The sequence below is a fragment of the Neofelis nebulosa genome, chromosome X (assembly GCF_028018385.1).
Source record: "Neofelis nebulosa isolate mNeoNeb1 chromosome X, mNeoNeb1.pri, whole genome shotgun sequence".
NCBI lineage: Eukaryota > Metazoa > Chordata > Mammalia > Carnivora > Felidae > Neofelis > Neofelis nebulosa.
In genome coordinates, this window is record NC_080800.1 from 87,085,521 (window position 1) to 87,101,788 (window position 16,268).

The following is a 16,268-nucleotide window of genomic DNA, read 5'->3' on the forward strand; positions in this document are numbered from 1 at the left end:
TATTAGAGCTCAAGCTTTACCCAATACCTTGACCTCCAGTTTAGGTACTACAAGATTCAGCTACTCCCAATGCAGTGTCATCGTGAATTGTGTTGAGAGGAAAGAAAACTTAAAAATTGATAGTTTTTAAACAACTTTTATTTTCATAGAGTTCTGGCATGTCAGATCTAGGAAAAGCCTTACAGATAAATAAATTCAAATCCAACCTCCTTTATTGTGTAAATGAACAAAAAGCCCCAGAGAGGTTTTTCTTTTCCTGAGGATATAATACTTAGATGTTGCAGAGCCAACACTTGTGCAAACTTTTGATTTGTAATATACTTCAAAAATGTTCAGAATATCACCTAAAATACAGATAAACGTAGAAATATAGATGGTACAATGAGTAAATGTACAATATGTAGATAAGACAAGTGTAGATTGGAAGTTGAAGCACAATGAGGTTGAAATAAAATGGGGCACCTGGGTGGCTCAGTCGGTTAAGCATCTGATTCTTGATCTCAGCTCAGGTGTTGATCTCAGGGTCATGAGTTCAAGCCCCACATTCAAGCCTACTTAAAAAAGAAAAAAAAAGATGTCAGCGAGTCTGTCAAAACTACAACTAGATTCTATATGATTTTCATCATGTCCAGGTTGTATGATCTAAAGTTTTTCAATTGTAAAGTGCTTAAGAATTACCTGGAAAGCTTATTTAAAATGTGGATTCCTAGATATTTCCCTCAGATTCTGATTCAGTATGACTTGGGGTAGGACCCAGGAACCTTCATTTTCAATAAAATTCCAAGTGGGTATAATGTAGGTGTTCCATAAACTAAACTTTAAAATCACTGAACAAGCACTAGACCACTCAGGCCCCAGCAAATTACCTTAAGAGTTAACAGGGGAGCCTGGGTGGTTCAGTCAGTTAAGTGTCCGACTTTGGCTCAGGTCATGATCTCATGGTTCCTGAATTCGAGCCCTCCATCAGGCTCGCAGCTGTCAGCACAGAGCCTGCTTCAGATCCTCTGTCTCCCTCTCCCTTTGCCCCTCCCCTCCTCTCAAAAATAAACTTAAAAAAGAGTTAACAGAAAAATTACATCAATCTAAGATTGTCAGTTGCAACTCTCTTAAAGGCATAAAAGGAAACAAATGCACTTATATACAAGGAATATAATGCTGGTTACCATATAAAGTCATGCACTTTATATATACTTTTACCATATAAAGTCATGCACTTCAACCTTCAGAGATTTTATTTTTTTATTTTTTTTTTAATTTACATACTGATTTTGGTGCAGAGAGAGAGGGAGAGAGAATCCCAAGCAGGCTTGTGCTGCCAGCACAGAGCCTGGCACAGGGTTCAGTCTCACAAACCATGAGATCATGACCTGAGCCGAAATAAAGTGTCAGATGCTTAACCAGTTGAGCCACCCAGGCACTCCAGAGAGTGATTTTAAATAGTTTAGTAAAATTCTCTTTAATACACCAGCACTGCCACACGGTGTTATGGGGAAGTTGTCATTTTTAAGGCCTTTAATGACTTGACTTCAGCAAAAACTATAATGTGAAGACCTGTAACTACTATGTTAAGACAAAATTTCTAATGGATTTCGCTCACTTGTCACTAATCTGTTTTTAAACTATTTCATGGGAAGTTTTTCCTTTGGAAGCAATTCAATAACTGGTAGGAAAAGTGAAATCAAACTTCTGGGACTTGACTAATTATTTGCATGTTGAATGCTGATGTTGCATTTACCATAAATGTCTACCAGCAATCAGAAAGCTAATGGTTTTTGGCAATAATAACACTTCTGTTTTCAATTTGATAGTTTTCTTTGTCCAGTGAGTACAGGCTTTATTATGAATTTGACCATCAAAATCATAGTGCTAATAGCGAAATAATGAACTATTTGAGTTTATTCTTAAGTAGATCACAAGCTGATACACCTAGACCTTTAAACTTTCAGTTCAATTCCATGAATAATTATTAACTGATTACTATGTGTAAGGTGCTTATAATAATAAATACGGGGGAGGAGGATACGCAGATGAGTAATAAACAGCTGTAATATGATAGAAAGGTTTATATTTGTATTGTGCATCTGTTGGGATTTTATTCATCAGGTTCTACTGTAGATTTCCTGAACTCCTCCCCTCCTCTGAATAGTGTTCACTTTTGGTTCCCACCCACAAGGATAACTCCAACACTATTATGTCAGATGCCTAAAGACAGATAAGAAGTAGGGGAAGAAATAGCTTCATTGATTATCTCATTCAATAATGTCTCCAGGGTGCCTGGGTGGCTCAGTAGGTTACAGCTGACTCTTGGTTTTGGCTCAGGTCATGATCCCACAGTTTTGTGAGTTTGACCCCCACATTGGGCACTGTGCTGACAGTGCGGAGTCTGCCTGAGATTTTGTCTCTCTCTCTCTCTCTTTCTCTCTCTCTCTCTCTCTCCCATTTCCTCCCTCCCCCATTCACACTGCCTGTCTCTCTCAAAAATGAAATAAAATAATTTAAAAAAAAAGTCTCCTATTTTCCTATTTTCTGTTGTCCTGTTCCCTTGACTCTAGTGGTCTGATTCCAGACTACTTTCCTTGGACTTCAGACTACGATCATGCCTGCCTTCCTTTTGACCCAGTGTCCTTCTGCTTCTCTGATAGCCTGATGCCTGTTTGTCTTGTTTGCTGACTCTTGGCCCAGACTCCTGATATCTCTGTCTTGTCCATTTATCTACTTCTTCACCAGCCCTTAGCACATATTGGAATCTCCCTACCCCAGCTACTTGCCTCAACCAATTGACCCTCAGCAATATTTATCAGTGCCCTCCTGATTAAAAGCAGAGTTTACAATAAAGGAAATAATGGCATAAATAAATCTGTTTATACATCTGAAAGAACTAGAATTAAAAATACTGTTAAAAATTAAACCTTGACTGATCTTTTGTTACAGTATAACACATGGGACATAAAAATTAATGGAATGTGGCAACTCAAGTATCAGGCAATCAACAAATATTTGAGTGCCTACCACGGGCAAGGCATTGTACTTGAAAGGGTCCCTAGCCACTGACATATGTTTACTTTTCAATGAACAAACAAAGTGGCAGAAGATATTCCTTGGGGAGCCTGTTAAGAAAAATTCCACAAAGAAATAAGAGGGTAAAAGGCTTTAAAATCAATTCTACTGCTACCATAGCAGTTAAACTTACGGATCTTCACTTATTTCTGGCAGAACTGGTTGATAACATATTTCAGCAGGGCTTGGAAAACCAGTTTTGCGTTTTAGATATTCTGAGAGAGGTGACTTTCAGCCTGGTCACGTGGGGTTCCCAAGAGTCCAGTTCCTCATTCCAATCCACTCCATGTTTATGAAACTGCATTAGCTGGAACATTAAGAAAAAAAAATCTCAGTGCAGGAAGTCATCCAATCCTGATAAGTTGACATGTAGAATAAAGTTTATGGTGTTATTTATTGCGAAGGTAGTCCTCGTTAAAAGTTACGTGTGTACAGTTGGAGGAGGGGCAGACAAGGGAGAATGTAGATAACTAAAGTGAAATAGAGCTGATGTATTCAGAGCTTATGTTGCTAGACAGGAGATCAGTTACCAGCTTGCAACTGAAATTTCAAACTTCTTAGCGGGGACGTGAGTGGACAAATGTTGACTGATAGCTGGAAATATCAGCAGTCATCTTAAATTTTATGCTCAAATGAACAAGCAATGAACCAGGAGAATAAGTCCAGTTATTTTTGGCTGCTTATAATTTGTACCTTTTTATTTAGAATCACAGTGTCTTTTTCAATGAATGCCTATGTGACTGTGACTTACTACAACGAAACCAGCAACTACACTTCGATAGAGACGTGTGAATGTGGTGTTTATGGATTAGCTTCGCCAGTGGCTACTGCTATGGGGGTGGTGAGCATCCCTAAGAACAATAACTACCAAGCCTGTGACTACAACACTGAGTTTACTAATACTAACAGTCCCTGGATTGCGCTGATAGAAAGAGGTAATTGTACGTTTTCAGAAAAAATTCAAGCAGCGGGCAGAAGAAATGCAGATGCTGTTGTGATTTACAATGTTCCAGACACTGGCAACCAGACGATACAGATGGCAAATTTTGGTAAGTAATGACCGAGACCCAAAGAGGGTTTATGTCTTTATCTTAAAATGGTATTTCCATCTAGAACTACTCTAGGATCTGGCAATGATGTTGTAAAACAATTTTACTTAATTTTTTTTTTGCCAAGCACTACTTGGAATTTCTTTATTACTTAATATTTGTAATTAATTTATTCCAAGGATAAAAGCAGTTCATGAAGTGAGCCCTATTTTTTTTTCCATGATTTTCTTAGCTGTATTAGTTTTCTCACTGTTTATTATATAACTACTTTTTTAAGAAAATATACCATACCTAGGGGCGCCTGGGTGGCGCAGTCGGTTAAGCGTCCGACTTCAGCCAGGTCACGATCTCGCGGTCCGTGAGTTCGAGCCCCGCGTCAGGCTCTGGGCTGATGGCTCGGAGCCTGGAGCCTGTTTCCAATTCTGTGTCTCCCTCTCTCTCTGCCCCTCCCCCGTTCATGCTCTGTCTCTCTCTGTCCCAAAAATAAATAAAAAACGTTGAAAAAAAAAATTTAAAAAAAAAAAAAAAAAAAAGAAAATATACCATACCTAAAGGAATCATAAATATTTTAATTTCATTTTTAATTTGCACTTTTCAGTTTGATTCATTTTCTCATACAGAAAGGATTGTGTGTATTCAAGTTATGTGGTAGCTACAAAACTAATTCATTATTATGAGTAAACAATAGCATATTGTAAGTATGCAAAATGTTTACAGAAATGAGAATTCAACTATCTGCTATATGCATGTGAGATGTGAATCTGTGGGACTAATACATATCAAACTACTCTCTAAAAAAATTATACATTGGGGGGCGCCTGGGTGGCGCAGTCGGTTAAGCGTCCGACTTCAGCCAGGTCACGATCTCGCGGTCCGTGAGTTCGAGCCCCGCGTCAGGCTCTGGGCTGATGGCTCGGAGCCTGGAGCCTGTTTCCGATTCTGTGTCTCCCTCTCTCTGCCCCTCCCCCGTTCATGCTCTGTCTCTCTCTGTCCCAAAAATAAATAAAAAACGTTGAAAAAAAAATTAAAAAAAAAAAATTATACATTGGAAAAAGCATGGTAGAAATAGGATCACACTGGAATTTACATTAAAAGTAATGATTTCCCTTAGAAGTATTTACTTTTGACTTCTTGAGTAAATATAATCATCTAATTTACTAACTTTGTATTGGAATTTACTTCCAAGAATCACTGTTTTTGTTTTGTAAAATAGTGCCACTTTCCAAATAAATAGTTTTAAACTAGTAAAGAAGTAGACTTCTGACCCAAGTTTTCTATACCATGGATGGGTAGGGGTGTTTTTAGCCCCAGATGGCTGAAAAGAAAAAACTGATAATAATTTAATTTCAAACAAGGTAAGAGCTGAACACAATATCAGAATAATTGGTTATCACCACTCAATCTGGCCTCTGAGAAAATTAACGCAAACTAAACGTATTTTAGAATTGTAAAAGAAAATCAAATTTGCGGCATGGCAGTTTAGTAGTAATACTGGAGCAACAAGTAGCTTTTTTCTCTGGGTGTCAAAAAAGCAGGTAACATGGTCTTTCAACAGTACAAAATTATGGTAAATGTAGAAAACTCCCCTCACTACTGGACATTCCCAGTATATATCCTGGACATTCCCAGAACTCAGGCATTCATGCTTTTTTTTTTAGTGTGCATTTATTTCTGGTCTCCCTTATTTTTCTACTCTCCTCCCTTCTCCTCCTAACTTCCATTTGTCCCCTCTTCCCCATTCCTACTCTTGATTTCTTTCTTTTCCTCTGGGTCCATTGAATCTCTTTCAGTATCTTCAGTTCCATTTTCCTTTATTTAATCTTTTTTGTTTGGTTGCTTGGTTTTGGTGTGTGGGGGGATTGTTTTTAATTTTATTTAAATCCAAGTTAGTTAACATATAGCGTAACAATGGTTCCAGGAGTAGAATTTAGTGATTCATCACTTACATACAACACTCAGTGCTCATCCCAACAAGTGCCCTCCTTAATGCCCATCGCTCATTTAGTCCATCCCCCCACCCAACACCTTTCCAGCAACCCTCAGTTTTTTCTCTGTATTTAAGAGTTTTTTATGGTTTGCCTCCCTCTCTGTTTTTATCTCATTTTTCCTTCCCTTCCCCTATGTTTATCTGTTGTATTTCTTAAATTCCACATATAAGTGAAATCATATAATATCTGTCTTTCTCTGACTTATTTCACTTACTGTAGTACATTCTAGTTCCATCCATGTTGCTGCAAATGGCAAGATTTCATTCTTTTTGATCACCAAGTAATGTTCCATTGTGTGTGTGTGCATGTATGTATGTATATATATACACATGACATCTTCTGTATCCATTCATCAGTTGATGAACATTTAGGCTCTTTCCATAATTTGGCTATTGTTGATAGTGATGCTATAAACATTGGGCTCCATGTGCCCCTCTTCAAATCAGCATTTTTGTATCCTTTGGATAAATACCTACTAGTGCAATCGCTGGATCATAGGGTGGCTCTATTTTTAATTTTTTGAGGAACCTCCATACTCTTTTCCAGAGTGGCTGCACCAGTTTGCATTCCCACCAGTAGTCCAAAAGTGTTCCCCTTTCTCCTCATCCTTGCCAACATCTGTTGTTTCCTGAGTTGTTAATTTTTGTCATTCTTACAGGTATGATGTGGTATTTCATTGTGATTTTGATTTGTATTTCCCTGATGATGAGTGACGTTGAGCATCTTTTCATGTGTCTGTTAGCCATCTGGATGTCTTTGGAAAAGTGTCTGTTCATGTCTTCTGCCTATTTCTTCACTAGATTATTTGTTTTTTGGGTGTTGAGTTTGATAAGTTCTTTATAGATTTTGGATACTAACCCTTTATCTGATATCATTTGCAAATATCTTCTCCCATTCGTCAGTTGACTTTTAGTTTTGTTTGTTAGTTTGTTTTAGTTTAGTTTAGTTAGTTTGTTTAGTTTTCATTGTTCCTTAGCTGTGCAGAAGCTTTTTATCTTGATGAGGTCCCAATAGTTCATTTTTGCTTTTATTTCCCTTGCCTCTGAAGACATATCTAGTAAGAAGTTCCTGCGACCCAGGTTACAGGTTGTTGCCAGTTTTCTCCTCTAGGATTTTGATGGCTTCCTGTCTTACATTTAGGTCCTTCATCGATTTTGAATTTATTTCTGTGTATGGTGTAAGAAAGTGGTCAAGGTTCATTCTTCTGCATGTCACTGTACAGTTTTCCCAACACCATTTGCTGAAGAAAGTGTCTTTTTTCCATTGGATATTCTTTCCTGCTTTGGCAAAGATTAGTTGGCCATATGCTTGTGGATCCATTTCTGGGTTCTCTATTCTGATCCTTTGATCTATGTATCAGTTTTTGTGCCAGTACCCTACTGTCTTAATGATTATAGCTTTGTAATACAGCCTAAAGTCCATAATTGTGATGCTTCCAGCTTTGGTTTTCTTTTTAAACATTATTTTGGCTATTCAGGGTCTTTTTTGGTTCCATATAAATTTTAGAATTGTTTTTTCTAGCTCTGTGAGGAATGCTTGTGTTATTTTGATAGGGATTGCATTGAATGTGTAGAAATCTTTGGGTAGTAGCAACATTTTAATAATATTTGTTCCTCCAATCCATGAGCATGGAATGTTTTTCCATTTCTTTGTGTCTTCTTCAATTTCTTTTATAAGCTTTCTATAGTTTTCAGCGTACAGATCTTTTAACTCTTTGGTTAGGTTTATGGTTTTTGGTGCAATGGTAAATGGGATTGATTCCATGATTTCTCTTTCTGCTGCTTCATTATTGGTGTATAGAAATGCAACCAATATCTGTACGTTGATTTTATACCGTGTGACTTTGCTGAATTCATGGACCAATTCTAGCAGGTTTTTGGTGGAGTCTTTCGCGTTTTCCATTTAAAGTATCATGTTGTCTGTGAAGAGTAAAAGTTTGACTTCTTCCTTGCCAATTGTTTTCTTTTGAAGCTCAGAGTATTTCATAAGCCTTCCCTGCATGTTCTTATTATTTTCACAAGTGACTTTTATTTTTGTAGAAATAAAGAAAGACAGCCTTCTCATGAAAGTTAGAAACTAAACCTGTTCTAAAGAACCTACTTCCCTTATGTTTCAACTTAGATTCTGAGTACTCTAGGTTTCCTTTTACATGGACAATCACATTCTTTTCACCCCCTGCTATCTTTAAAGCATAAACAGTACCAAACTGAATAGTAGTCCTCTTTTCAAAAATTGCTGTGCAACATGCAGTATGCACCAACATCTAGTGGAATGTAGGTACCCAACCATTGATTTTAAAAGATTTACCAGAGGTCACTTACAGTAAATCTCACCAAAAGGCATGCCTGCAGTCATTTGAATGCATGACCCTGAGCAGAGTATTAAAAACAAGGAAGCTATATTTGATACATGATCAAAAACGTATTTTGAAACTACTGCATTGTCCCTCTTTTAAAATAAGCACATTGAAAAAGATAGCACAATGATAATATTTGTAATAGTTTATAATTATTACCATTTACTATATGTCAGGCACTGTTGTAGGGCCTTTATTTTATTTAATAAATATTGATCTTATCTCAACCCTAAAGAATTAAAATTGTAAGTTTAGTGTTTTGAAGTTATAAGACCTGTCAACTAGTGTGTTACTGGAGTTCTTCCCTCCCAGAAATTTCCCTTTATGTAGAAATTATTAGATGATGCAGTTGACAAACAGGGAAACAAGTGTGTATACAAAAACTCTATGATCAACTTCTAGACCATTAAAGATTGAGTCATTATTTTATAACATAAGCCAAAATTTTGTTAGTATTTGCTAACATTTCATTAGTGTTCTGTTTTGTTTAAGCACACTACAACTCCTCTTCCTCCTACAAAAGCTCATGGCTTCATCTCCATCACCTCATCTTTTATCACCCCTAAAAACCACCTTTTCAGAAAACCACACCCTAGCCCGCTCAAGGCTGTAGAGCCCTTTCATTCTTGCCCTGTTTCACCTACCTCCATTCCTTCAGTCCCATTTTTCCATGCTAGGTCTTAGTAGCTTTTCCACAATGCTGTGCCTCTTCACTCACTGATGTCAATGACTTCCAACCAAAAACCACTGGAAACAGACCTGTAGTTGAAAAAGTTGGGTTTATTATTTGCTGCAGCAAAGGGAGAATGTGCACCATGAGAAACCATGGGCCATTTCAATAAGAAGGTTTGTGCACTGCTGCATTGCCTGGATTCTCAGACAATTCTTGTTATTTAGATATATTCTTACTCTCTTTTCTCCTTCTTATCTCTTCCCTCCTCTAGTCTGGTTACTCTGGTTGTTGGTTTGTTTAAGCAGACATATTTAATCCATTCTCTTCATACATGTTCTACACTCCTTCTTTATTTTCCTTTCTCTCTCTCTCTCTCTCTCTGGAATAATCAAGCCATATAATCACTCTGTCTGGGTAACTTTATCTTCGTTTCTTTTTCCCCGACTCCTTCTTTATTTTCCTTTCCCTTTCTATCTGGATTAAGCCATTTGGTCTCTCTGCCTGGTCAATCTTTACTTTTTCTTTTTCACTGCCCCTGTCATTTCTCTCTTATATGTGCTCTTACATCAGCACTGCATCCAACTTGTTCTTTACTTGTAGCTGGTGGTTCTGGTTTTTTGCTTTTGGATTGTTTTTGTTTGTTTTATTTGTGTGCTTGTGTGTTTATGTTTTCTGTTTGTCTGTTTGTTTTCCTTTCCAGGGCTACTTCAAGTAACAAATCAAAGCACACCTAGTAGAGGGTCCAAAACATCACTACAAGTAGGGAAATAAAATAACCAAAGTCACAACACGAGACAGCAATAACACTCTCCAGAAAACACCTCCTGAAGGTCCAGGCCCTGGACAGTGTATGACCCCCTTTAATATAGCAGTGCTTGCAGGTGCACAGCACATAACAAGCTTTTAAAACTCATAAAGGACAGAAAACTAGCCAAAATGACAAAATGGAAGAATTCTCCTCAAAAGAAATTCCAGGAATTAGTGACAGCTAAAGAATTGATGAAAACAGATATGAGCAACATAACTGAACAAGATTTTAGAATAATAGTCATAAGATTAATCGCTGAGCTTGAAAAAAGCATACAAGACAGCAGAGAATCTATTGCTGCAGAGATCAAGGAACTAAAAAATAGTCATGATGAATTTAAAAATGCTATAAATTAGGTGCAAAATAAAATAGAGGTGGCCACAGTATGGATTGAAGAGGCAGAGGAGAGAATAGGTGAATAAGAAGATAAAATTATGGAAAAAGAGGAAGCTGAGAGAAAGAGATAAAAAACCCAAGATCATGAGGGGAGAATTAGAGAACCAAGTGATACAATCAAATGGAACAAAATCCATACCATAGGGATTCCAGAAGAAGAAGAAGAGAGAGAGAAGGGGGCTGAAGGTGTACTTGAACAAATCATAGCTGAGAACTTACCAAATCTGGGGAAGGAAACAGACATCGAAATCCAAGAAGCACAAAGAACTCCCTTCAGACATAACTTGAATCAATCTTCTGCATGACATATAGTGAAACTGGCAAAATACAAGGCTAAATAGAATTCTGAAAGCAGCTAGGGATAAACAGGCCTTAACATACAAAGGTAGACACATAAGGGTAGTAGCAGACCTATCTACTGAAACTTGGCAGGCCAGAAAGGAATGGCAGGAAATCATTAATGTGATAAACAGGAAAAACATGCACCCAAGAATCCTTTATCCAGCAAGTCTGTCATTCAGAATAGGAGAGATAAAGGTTTTCCCAAACAAAAACCACTAAACCAGCCCTACAAGAGATCCTAAGGGGGATTCTGTGAGTGAAATATTGCAAGGACCACAAAGTACCAGAGACATCACTATAAGCATGAAACCTACAGATAACAAAATGATGCTAAAACCATATCTTTCAATAATAACATTGAATGTAAATGGACTAAATGCTCCAATCAAAAGACATAGGGTATCAGAATGGATAAAAAATAAGACCTATCCATTTGCTGTCTACAAGAGACTCATTTTAGACCTAAGGACACCTTCAGATTGAAAGTGAGGGGACGGAGTACTATCTATCATGCCACTGAAAGTCAAAAGAAAGCTGAAGTAGCCATACTTATATCAGACAAACTAGACTTTAAATTAAAGGCTGGAACAAGAGATGAAAAAGGGCATTATATCATAATTACAGGGTCTACCATTCAGGAAGAGCTAACAATTATAAACATCTATGCACCAAATTCAGAAGCACACAAATACATAAAACAATCACAAACATGATAAATCTTATTGGTAAAAAGGTGATCACTGCAGGGGACTTTAATACTCCACTTACAACAATGGACAGATCATCTAGACAGAAAATCAGTAAAGATACAATGGCCCTGAATGATACACTGGACCAAATGGACTTGACAGATATATTTAGAACTCTAAATCCTAAAGCAACAGGATATACTTTCTGCTTGAGTGCACATGGAACATTCTCCAAGATAGATCACATACTGGGTCACAAAACAGTCCTCAAATATAAAATAAATGAGATCATACCATGCACAGTTTCAGATCACAATGTTATGAAACTTGAAATCAGCCACAAGAAAAAGTCTGGAAAATATCCAAAAGCATGGAGGTTATAGAACACCCTACTAAAGAATGAATGGGTCAACCAGGCAATTAGAGAAGAAATTTAAAAATATATGTAAACAAGTGAAAATGAAAATACAACATCCAAACCCCTTGGGGTGCAGCAAAGGCAGTCCTAAGAGGAAAATACATTGCAATACAGGCCTATCTCAAGAAACAATAACAATCCCAATTACAAAATCTAACAGCACACCTAAAGGAACTAGAAGCAGAACAGCAAAGACACCCCAAACCCAGCAGAAGAAGAGAAATAATAAAGATCAGAGCAGAAATAAAAAATATAGTATCCAAGAAAACAGTAAAAGAGATCAATGAAACTACGTGTTGGTTTTTTTAAAAAAATAAACAATATTGATAAACCTCTAGCCAGTCTTCTCAAAAAGAAAAGAGAGAGGACCCAAATAGATAAAATCACGAATAAAAATGGATTAATTACAACCAACCCCTCAAAAATACAAGCAATTATCAGGGAATTCTATGAAAAATTATATGCCAACAAATTGGACAACCTGGAAAAATGGGCAAATTCCTAAACAACACAAACTACCGAAACTCAAACAAGAAAAAATAGAAAATTTGAACAGACCCATAACTAGTGAAAAAATTGAATCAATCATCAAAAATCTCCTAACAAATAAGAGTCCTGGACCAGATGGCTTCCCAGGGGAATTCTACCAGACATTTAAAGCAGAGTTAATACCTATCCTTCTCAAGCTGTTCCAAAAAAATAGAAACGGAAGGAAAACTTTAGACTCATTCTATGAAGCCAACATTTGTTTGATTCCCAAACCAGACAGAGACCTAACAAAAAAGGAGAACTACAGGCCAATATCCTTGATGAATATGGTTGCAAAAATTCTCCATAAGATACTAGCAAATCGTATTCAACAGCAAATAAAAAGAATTATTCACCATGATCAAGTGGGATTCATTTCTGGGCTCCAGGGCTGGTTCAATATTCTCAAATCAATCAGTGTGATACATCACATTAATAAAAGAAAGGATAAGAACCATATGATCTTGTCAATCATTGCAGAAAAAGCATTTGACAAAATTCAGCATCCTTCCTTAATAAAAACCCTCGAGAAAGTCAGCATAGAAAGAACATACTTAAACATCATAAAAGCCATTTATGAAAAGCCCACAGCTAATATCATCCTCAATGGGGAAAAACTGAGAGCTTTCGCCCTGAGATCAGGAACAAGACAGGGATGTCCACTCTCACCGCTGTTGTTTAACATAATGTTGGAAGTTCTAGCATCAGCAATCAGACAACAAAAGGAAATCAAAGGCATCAAAATTGGCAAAGAAGAATTCAAACTTTCACTTTTCACAGACGACATGATACTCTACATGGAAAACCTAAAGACTCCACCAAAAGTCTGCTAGAACTGGTACATGAAATCAGCAAAGTCTCAAGGTACAAAATCGATGCACAGAATTTGGTTGCATTTTTATACACCAGTAATGAAGCAACAGAAAGAGAAATCAAGGAATCTATCCCATTTACAATTATACCAAGAACCATAAAATACCTAGGAATAAACCTAACCAAGGATGTAAAAGATCTGTATGCTGAAAAATATAGAAAGCTTATGAAATAAATTGAAGAAGACACAAAGAAATGGAAAGATATTCCCTGCTCATGGATTGGAAGAATAAATATTGTCAAAATGTCAATACTACCCAAAGCTATCTACACATTCAATGCAATCCCAATCAAAATTGCACTGGCATTCTTCTCAAAGGTAGAACAAACAATCCTAAAATTTGTATGGAGCCACAAAAGACCCCAAATAGCCAAAGTAATATTGAAGAAGAAAACCAAAGCAGGAGGCATCACAGTCCCAGACTTTAGCCTCTACTACAAAGCTGTAATCATTAAGACAGTATGGTATTGGTACAAAAACAGACATATAGACCAATGGAATAGAATAGAGACCCCAGAATTGGACTCACAAATGTATGGCCAACTAATCTTTGACAAAGCAGGGAGTATCCAATGGAAAAAAGACAGTCTCTTTAACAAATGGTGCTGGGAGAACTGGACAGCAACATGCAGAAGAATGAAACTAGACCACTTTCTTACACCATACACAAAAATAAACTCAAAATGGATGAAAGGCCTGAATGTGAGACAGGAAACCATCAAAACCATAGAGGAGAAAGCAGGAAAAAAACCTCTTTGACCTCAGCCGCAGCAAATTCTTTCTCGACACATCTCCAAAGGCAAGAGAATTAAAAGCAAAAATGAACTATTGGGATCTCATCAAGATAAAAAGCTTCTGCACTGCAAAGGAAACAATCAACAAACTAGAAGGTAACTGACAAAATCAGAAAAGATATTTGTAAATGACATATTAGATAAAGGGCTAGTATCCAAAATCTATAAAGAGCTCACCAAACTCCACACCTGAAAAACAAATAATCCAGTGAAGAAATGGGCAGAAGACATAAATAGATACTTTTCCAAAGAAGACACCCAGATGGCCAACAAACACATGAAAAGATACTCAACGTCACTCATCATCAGGGAAATACAAATCAAAGCCACACTGAGATACCACCTCATTCCAGTCAGAGTGGCCAAAATGAACCAATCAGGAGACTATAGATGCTGGAGAGGATGTGGAGAAACGGGAACCCTCTTGCACTGTTGGTGGGAATGCAAACTGGTGTAGCCTCTCTGGAAAACAGGGTGGAGGTTCCTCAAAAAATTAAAAATAGAACTACCCTATGACCCAGCAATGACACTGCTAGGAATTACCCAAAGGATACAAGAGTACTGATGCATAGGGGCACATATACCCCAATGTTTATAGCAGCACTTTCAACAATAGCCAAATTATGGAAAGAGTCTAAATATCCATCAACTGATGAATGCATAAAGAAGATGTGGTTTATATATACAATGGAAATATTACTTGGCAACGAGAAGGAATGAAACCTTGCCATTTGCAGCAACATGGATGGAACTGGAGGGTATTATGCTAAGTGAAATAGGTCAGTCAGAGAAAGACAGATACCATATGTTTTCACTCATATGTGGATCTTGAGAAACTTAACAGAAGATCATGGGGGAGGGGAAGGGGGGAAAAGTTACAACCAGGCAGGGAGGGAGGCAAACCATAAGAGACTCAAATACAGAGAACAGAGTTGTTGGGGGTTGGGGAGAGGGGAAAGTGGGTGATGGGCATTGAGGAGGGCACTTGTTGGGATGAGCACTGGGTGTTGTATGGAAGCCAATTTGACAATAAATTATATTTTTAAAATGCAACAGATTTATCTTTGTTGATCCTGCTACTTTACTGAATTTGTATATCAGTTCTAGCAATTTCTTGATGGAGACTTTCAGGTATTCTGTATATAGTATCATGTCATCTGAAAATACTACAAATGTTTTACTTCTTCCTTAACAATTTAGATGCCTTTTATTTCTTTTTGTTGTCTGATGCTGTGGCTAGGACTTCCAGTAATATGTTGAATAAAAGTGCTGAGAGTAGACATCTTTGTCTTGTTTCTGACCTTAGGGGAAAAGCTCTCAGGTTTTTTCCCCATTAAGGATGATGTTAGCTGTGGATTTTTCATAAGTGGCCTTTATTATGTTGAGGAATATCCCCCCCCTAAACCTACTTTGTGGAGGGTTTTTATCATGAATGGATGTCATACTTTGTCAAATGCTTTTTCTGTGTCTATTGAAATGATCATATGGTTCTTATCCTTTCTCTTATTGATGTGGTATCACATCAATTGATTTGCAAACATTGAACCACTCTTGTATCCCCGGAATAAACCCCACTTGATTGTGGTGAATAATTTTTTTAGTGTATTGTTGAATTCAGCTTACTAGTATTTTGTTGAGAATTTTTGCATCTGTATTATCAGGGATATTGGCCTGTAGTTCTCTTTTCTAGTGGTGTCTTTATCTGGTTTTGGTATCAGGGTAATGCCAGCCTTATAGAATGAATTTGGAAGTTTTCCTTCTTTTTCTTTTTCTTTTTTTTTTTGGAATAGTATTAGAAGAATAGGTATTAATTTTTCTTTAAATGTTTGGTAGAATTTACCTGTGATGCCATCTCATCCTGTACTTTTGTTTTCTGGGAGTTTTTTTTTTTATTACTGATTCAATTTCTTTGCCGGTGATCATTCTATTCAAATTTTCTATTTCTTTCTATTTCAGTTTTGGTAGTTTATATATTCCTAGGAATTGTCCAATTTGTTGGCACGTAGTTTTTCATAATATTCTCTTTTGATTTTTTGTATTTGTCGTGTTGGTTACTTCTCCTCTCTCATTTGTAATTTTATTTATGTGAGCCCTTTTTCTCCTTTTCTTCATAAGTCTGGCTAGAGGTTATCAATTTTATTGATTTTTTTCAAAGAACCAGCCCCTGGTTTCATTGATCTGTTCTTTCTTTTTTTCTTTTTTCTTTTTCTTTTTTTTTACTTTCTATATCATTTATTCCTGCTCTTATCTTTATTATTTCCTTCCTTCTGCTGGTTTTAGGTTTTGTTTATTGTTC

At 36.9% G+C, this 16,268-nt stretch overlaps 1 protein-coding gene across 1 annotated transcript in view; it reads left to right on the forward strand.

The window, feature by feature from the left end:
* The first annotated feature begins 3,446 nt into the window (after positions 1–3,446).
* Positions 3,447–16,268, forward strand: part of RNF128 (ring finger protein 128) — a 111,608-nt gene continuing 98,786 nt past the window's right edge. Inside the window, exon 1 of the mRNA XM_058712835.1 lies at positions 3,447–4,106. Within this exon, the coding sequence (XP_058568818.1) occupies positions 3,701–4,106 (406 nt within the window). The 5' untranslated portion in view covers positions 3,447–3,700. The remainder of the gene's footprint in view (positions 4,107–16,268) is intronic.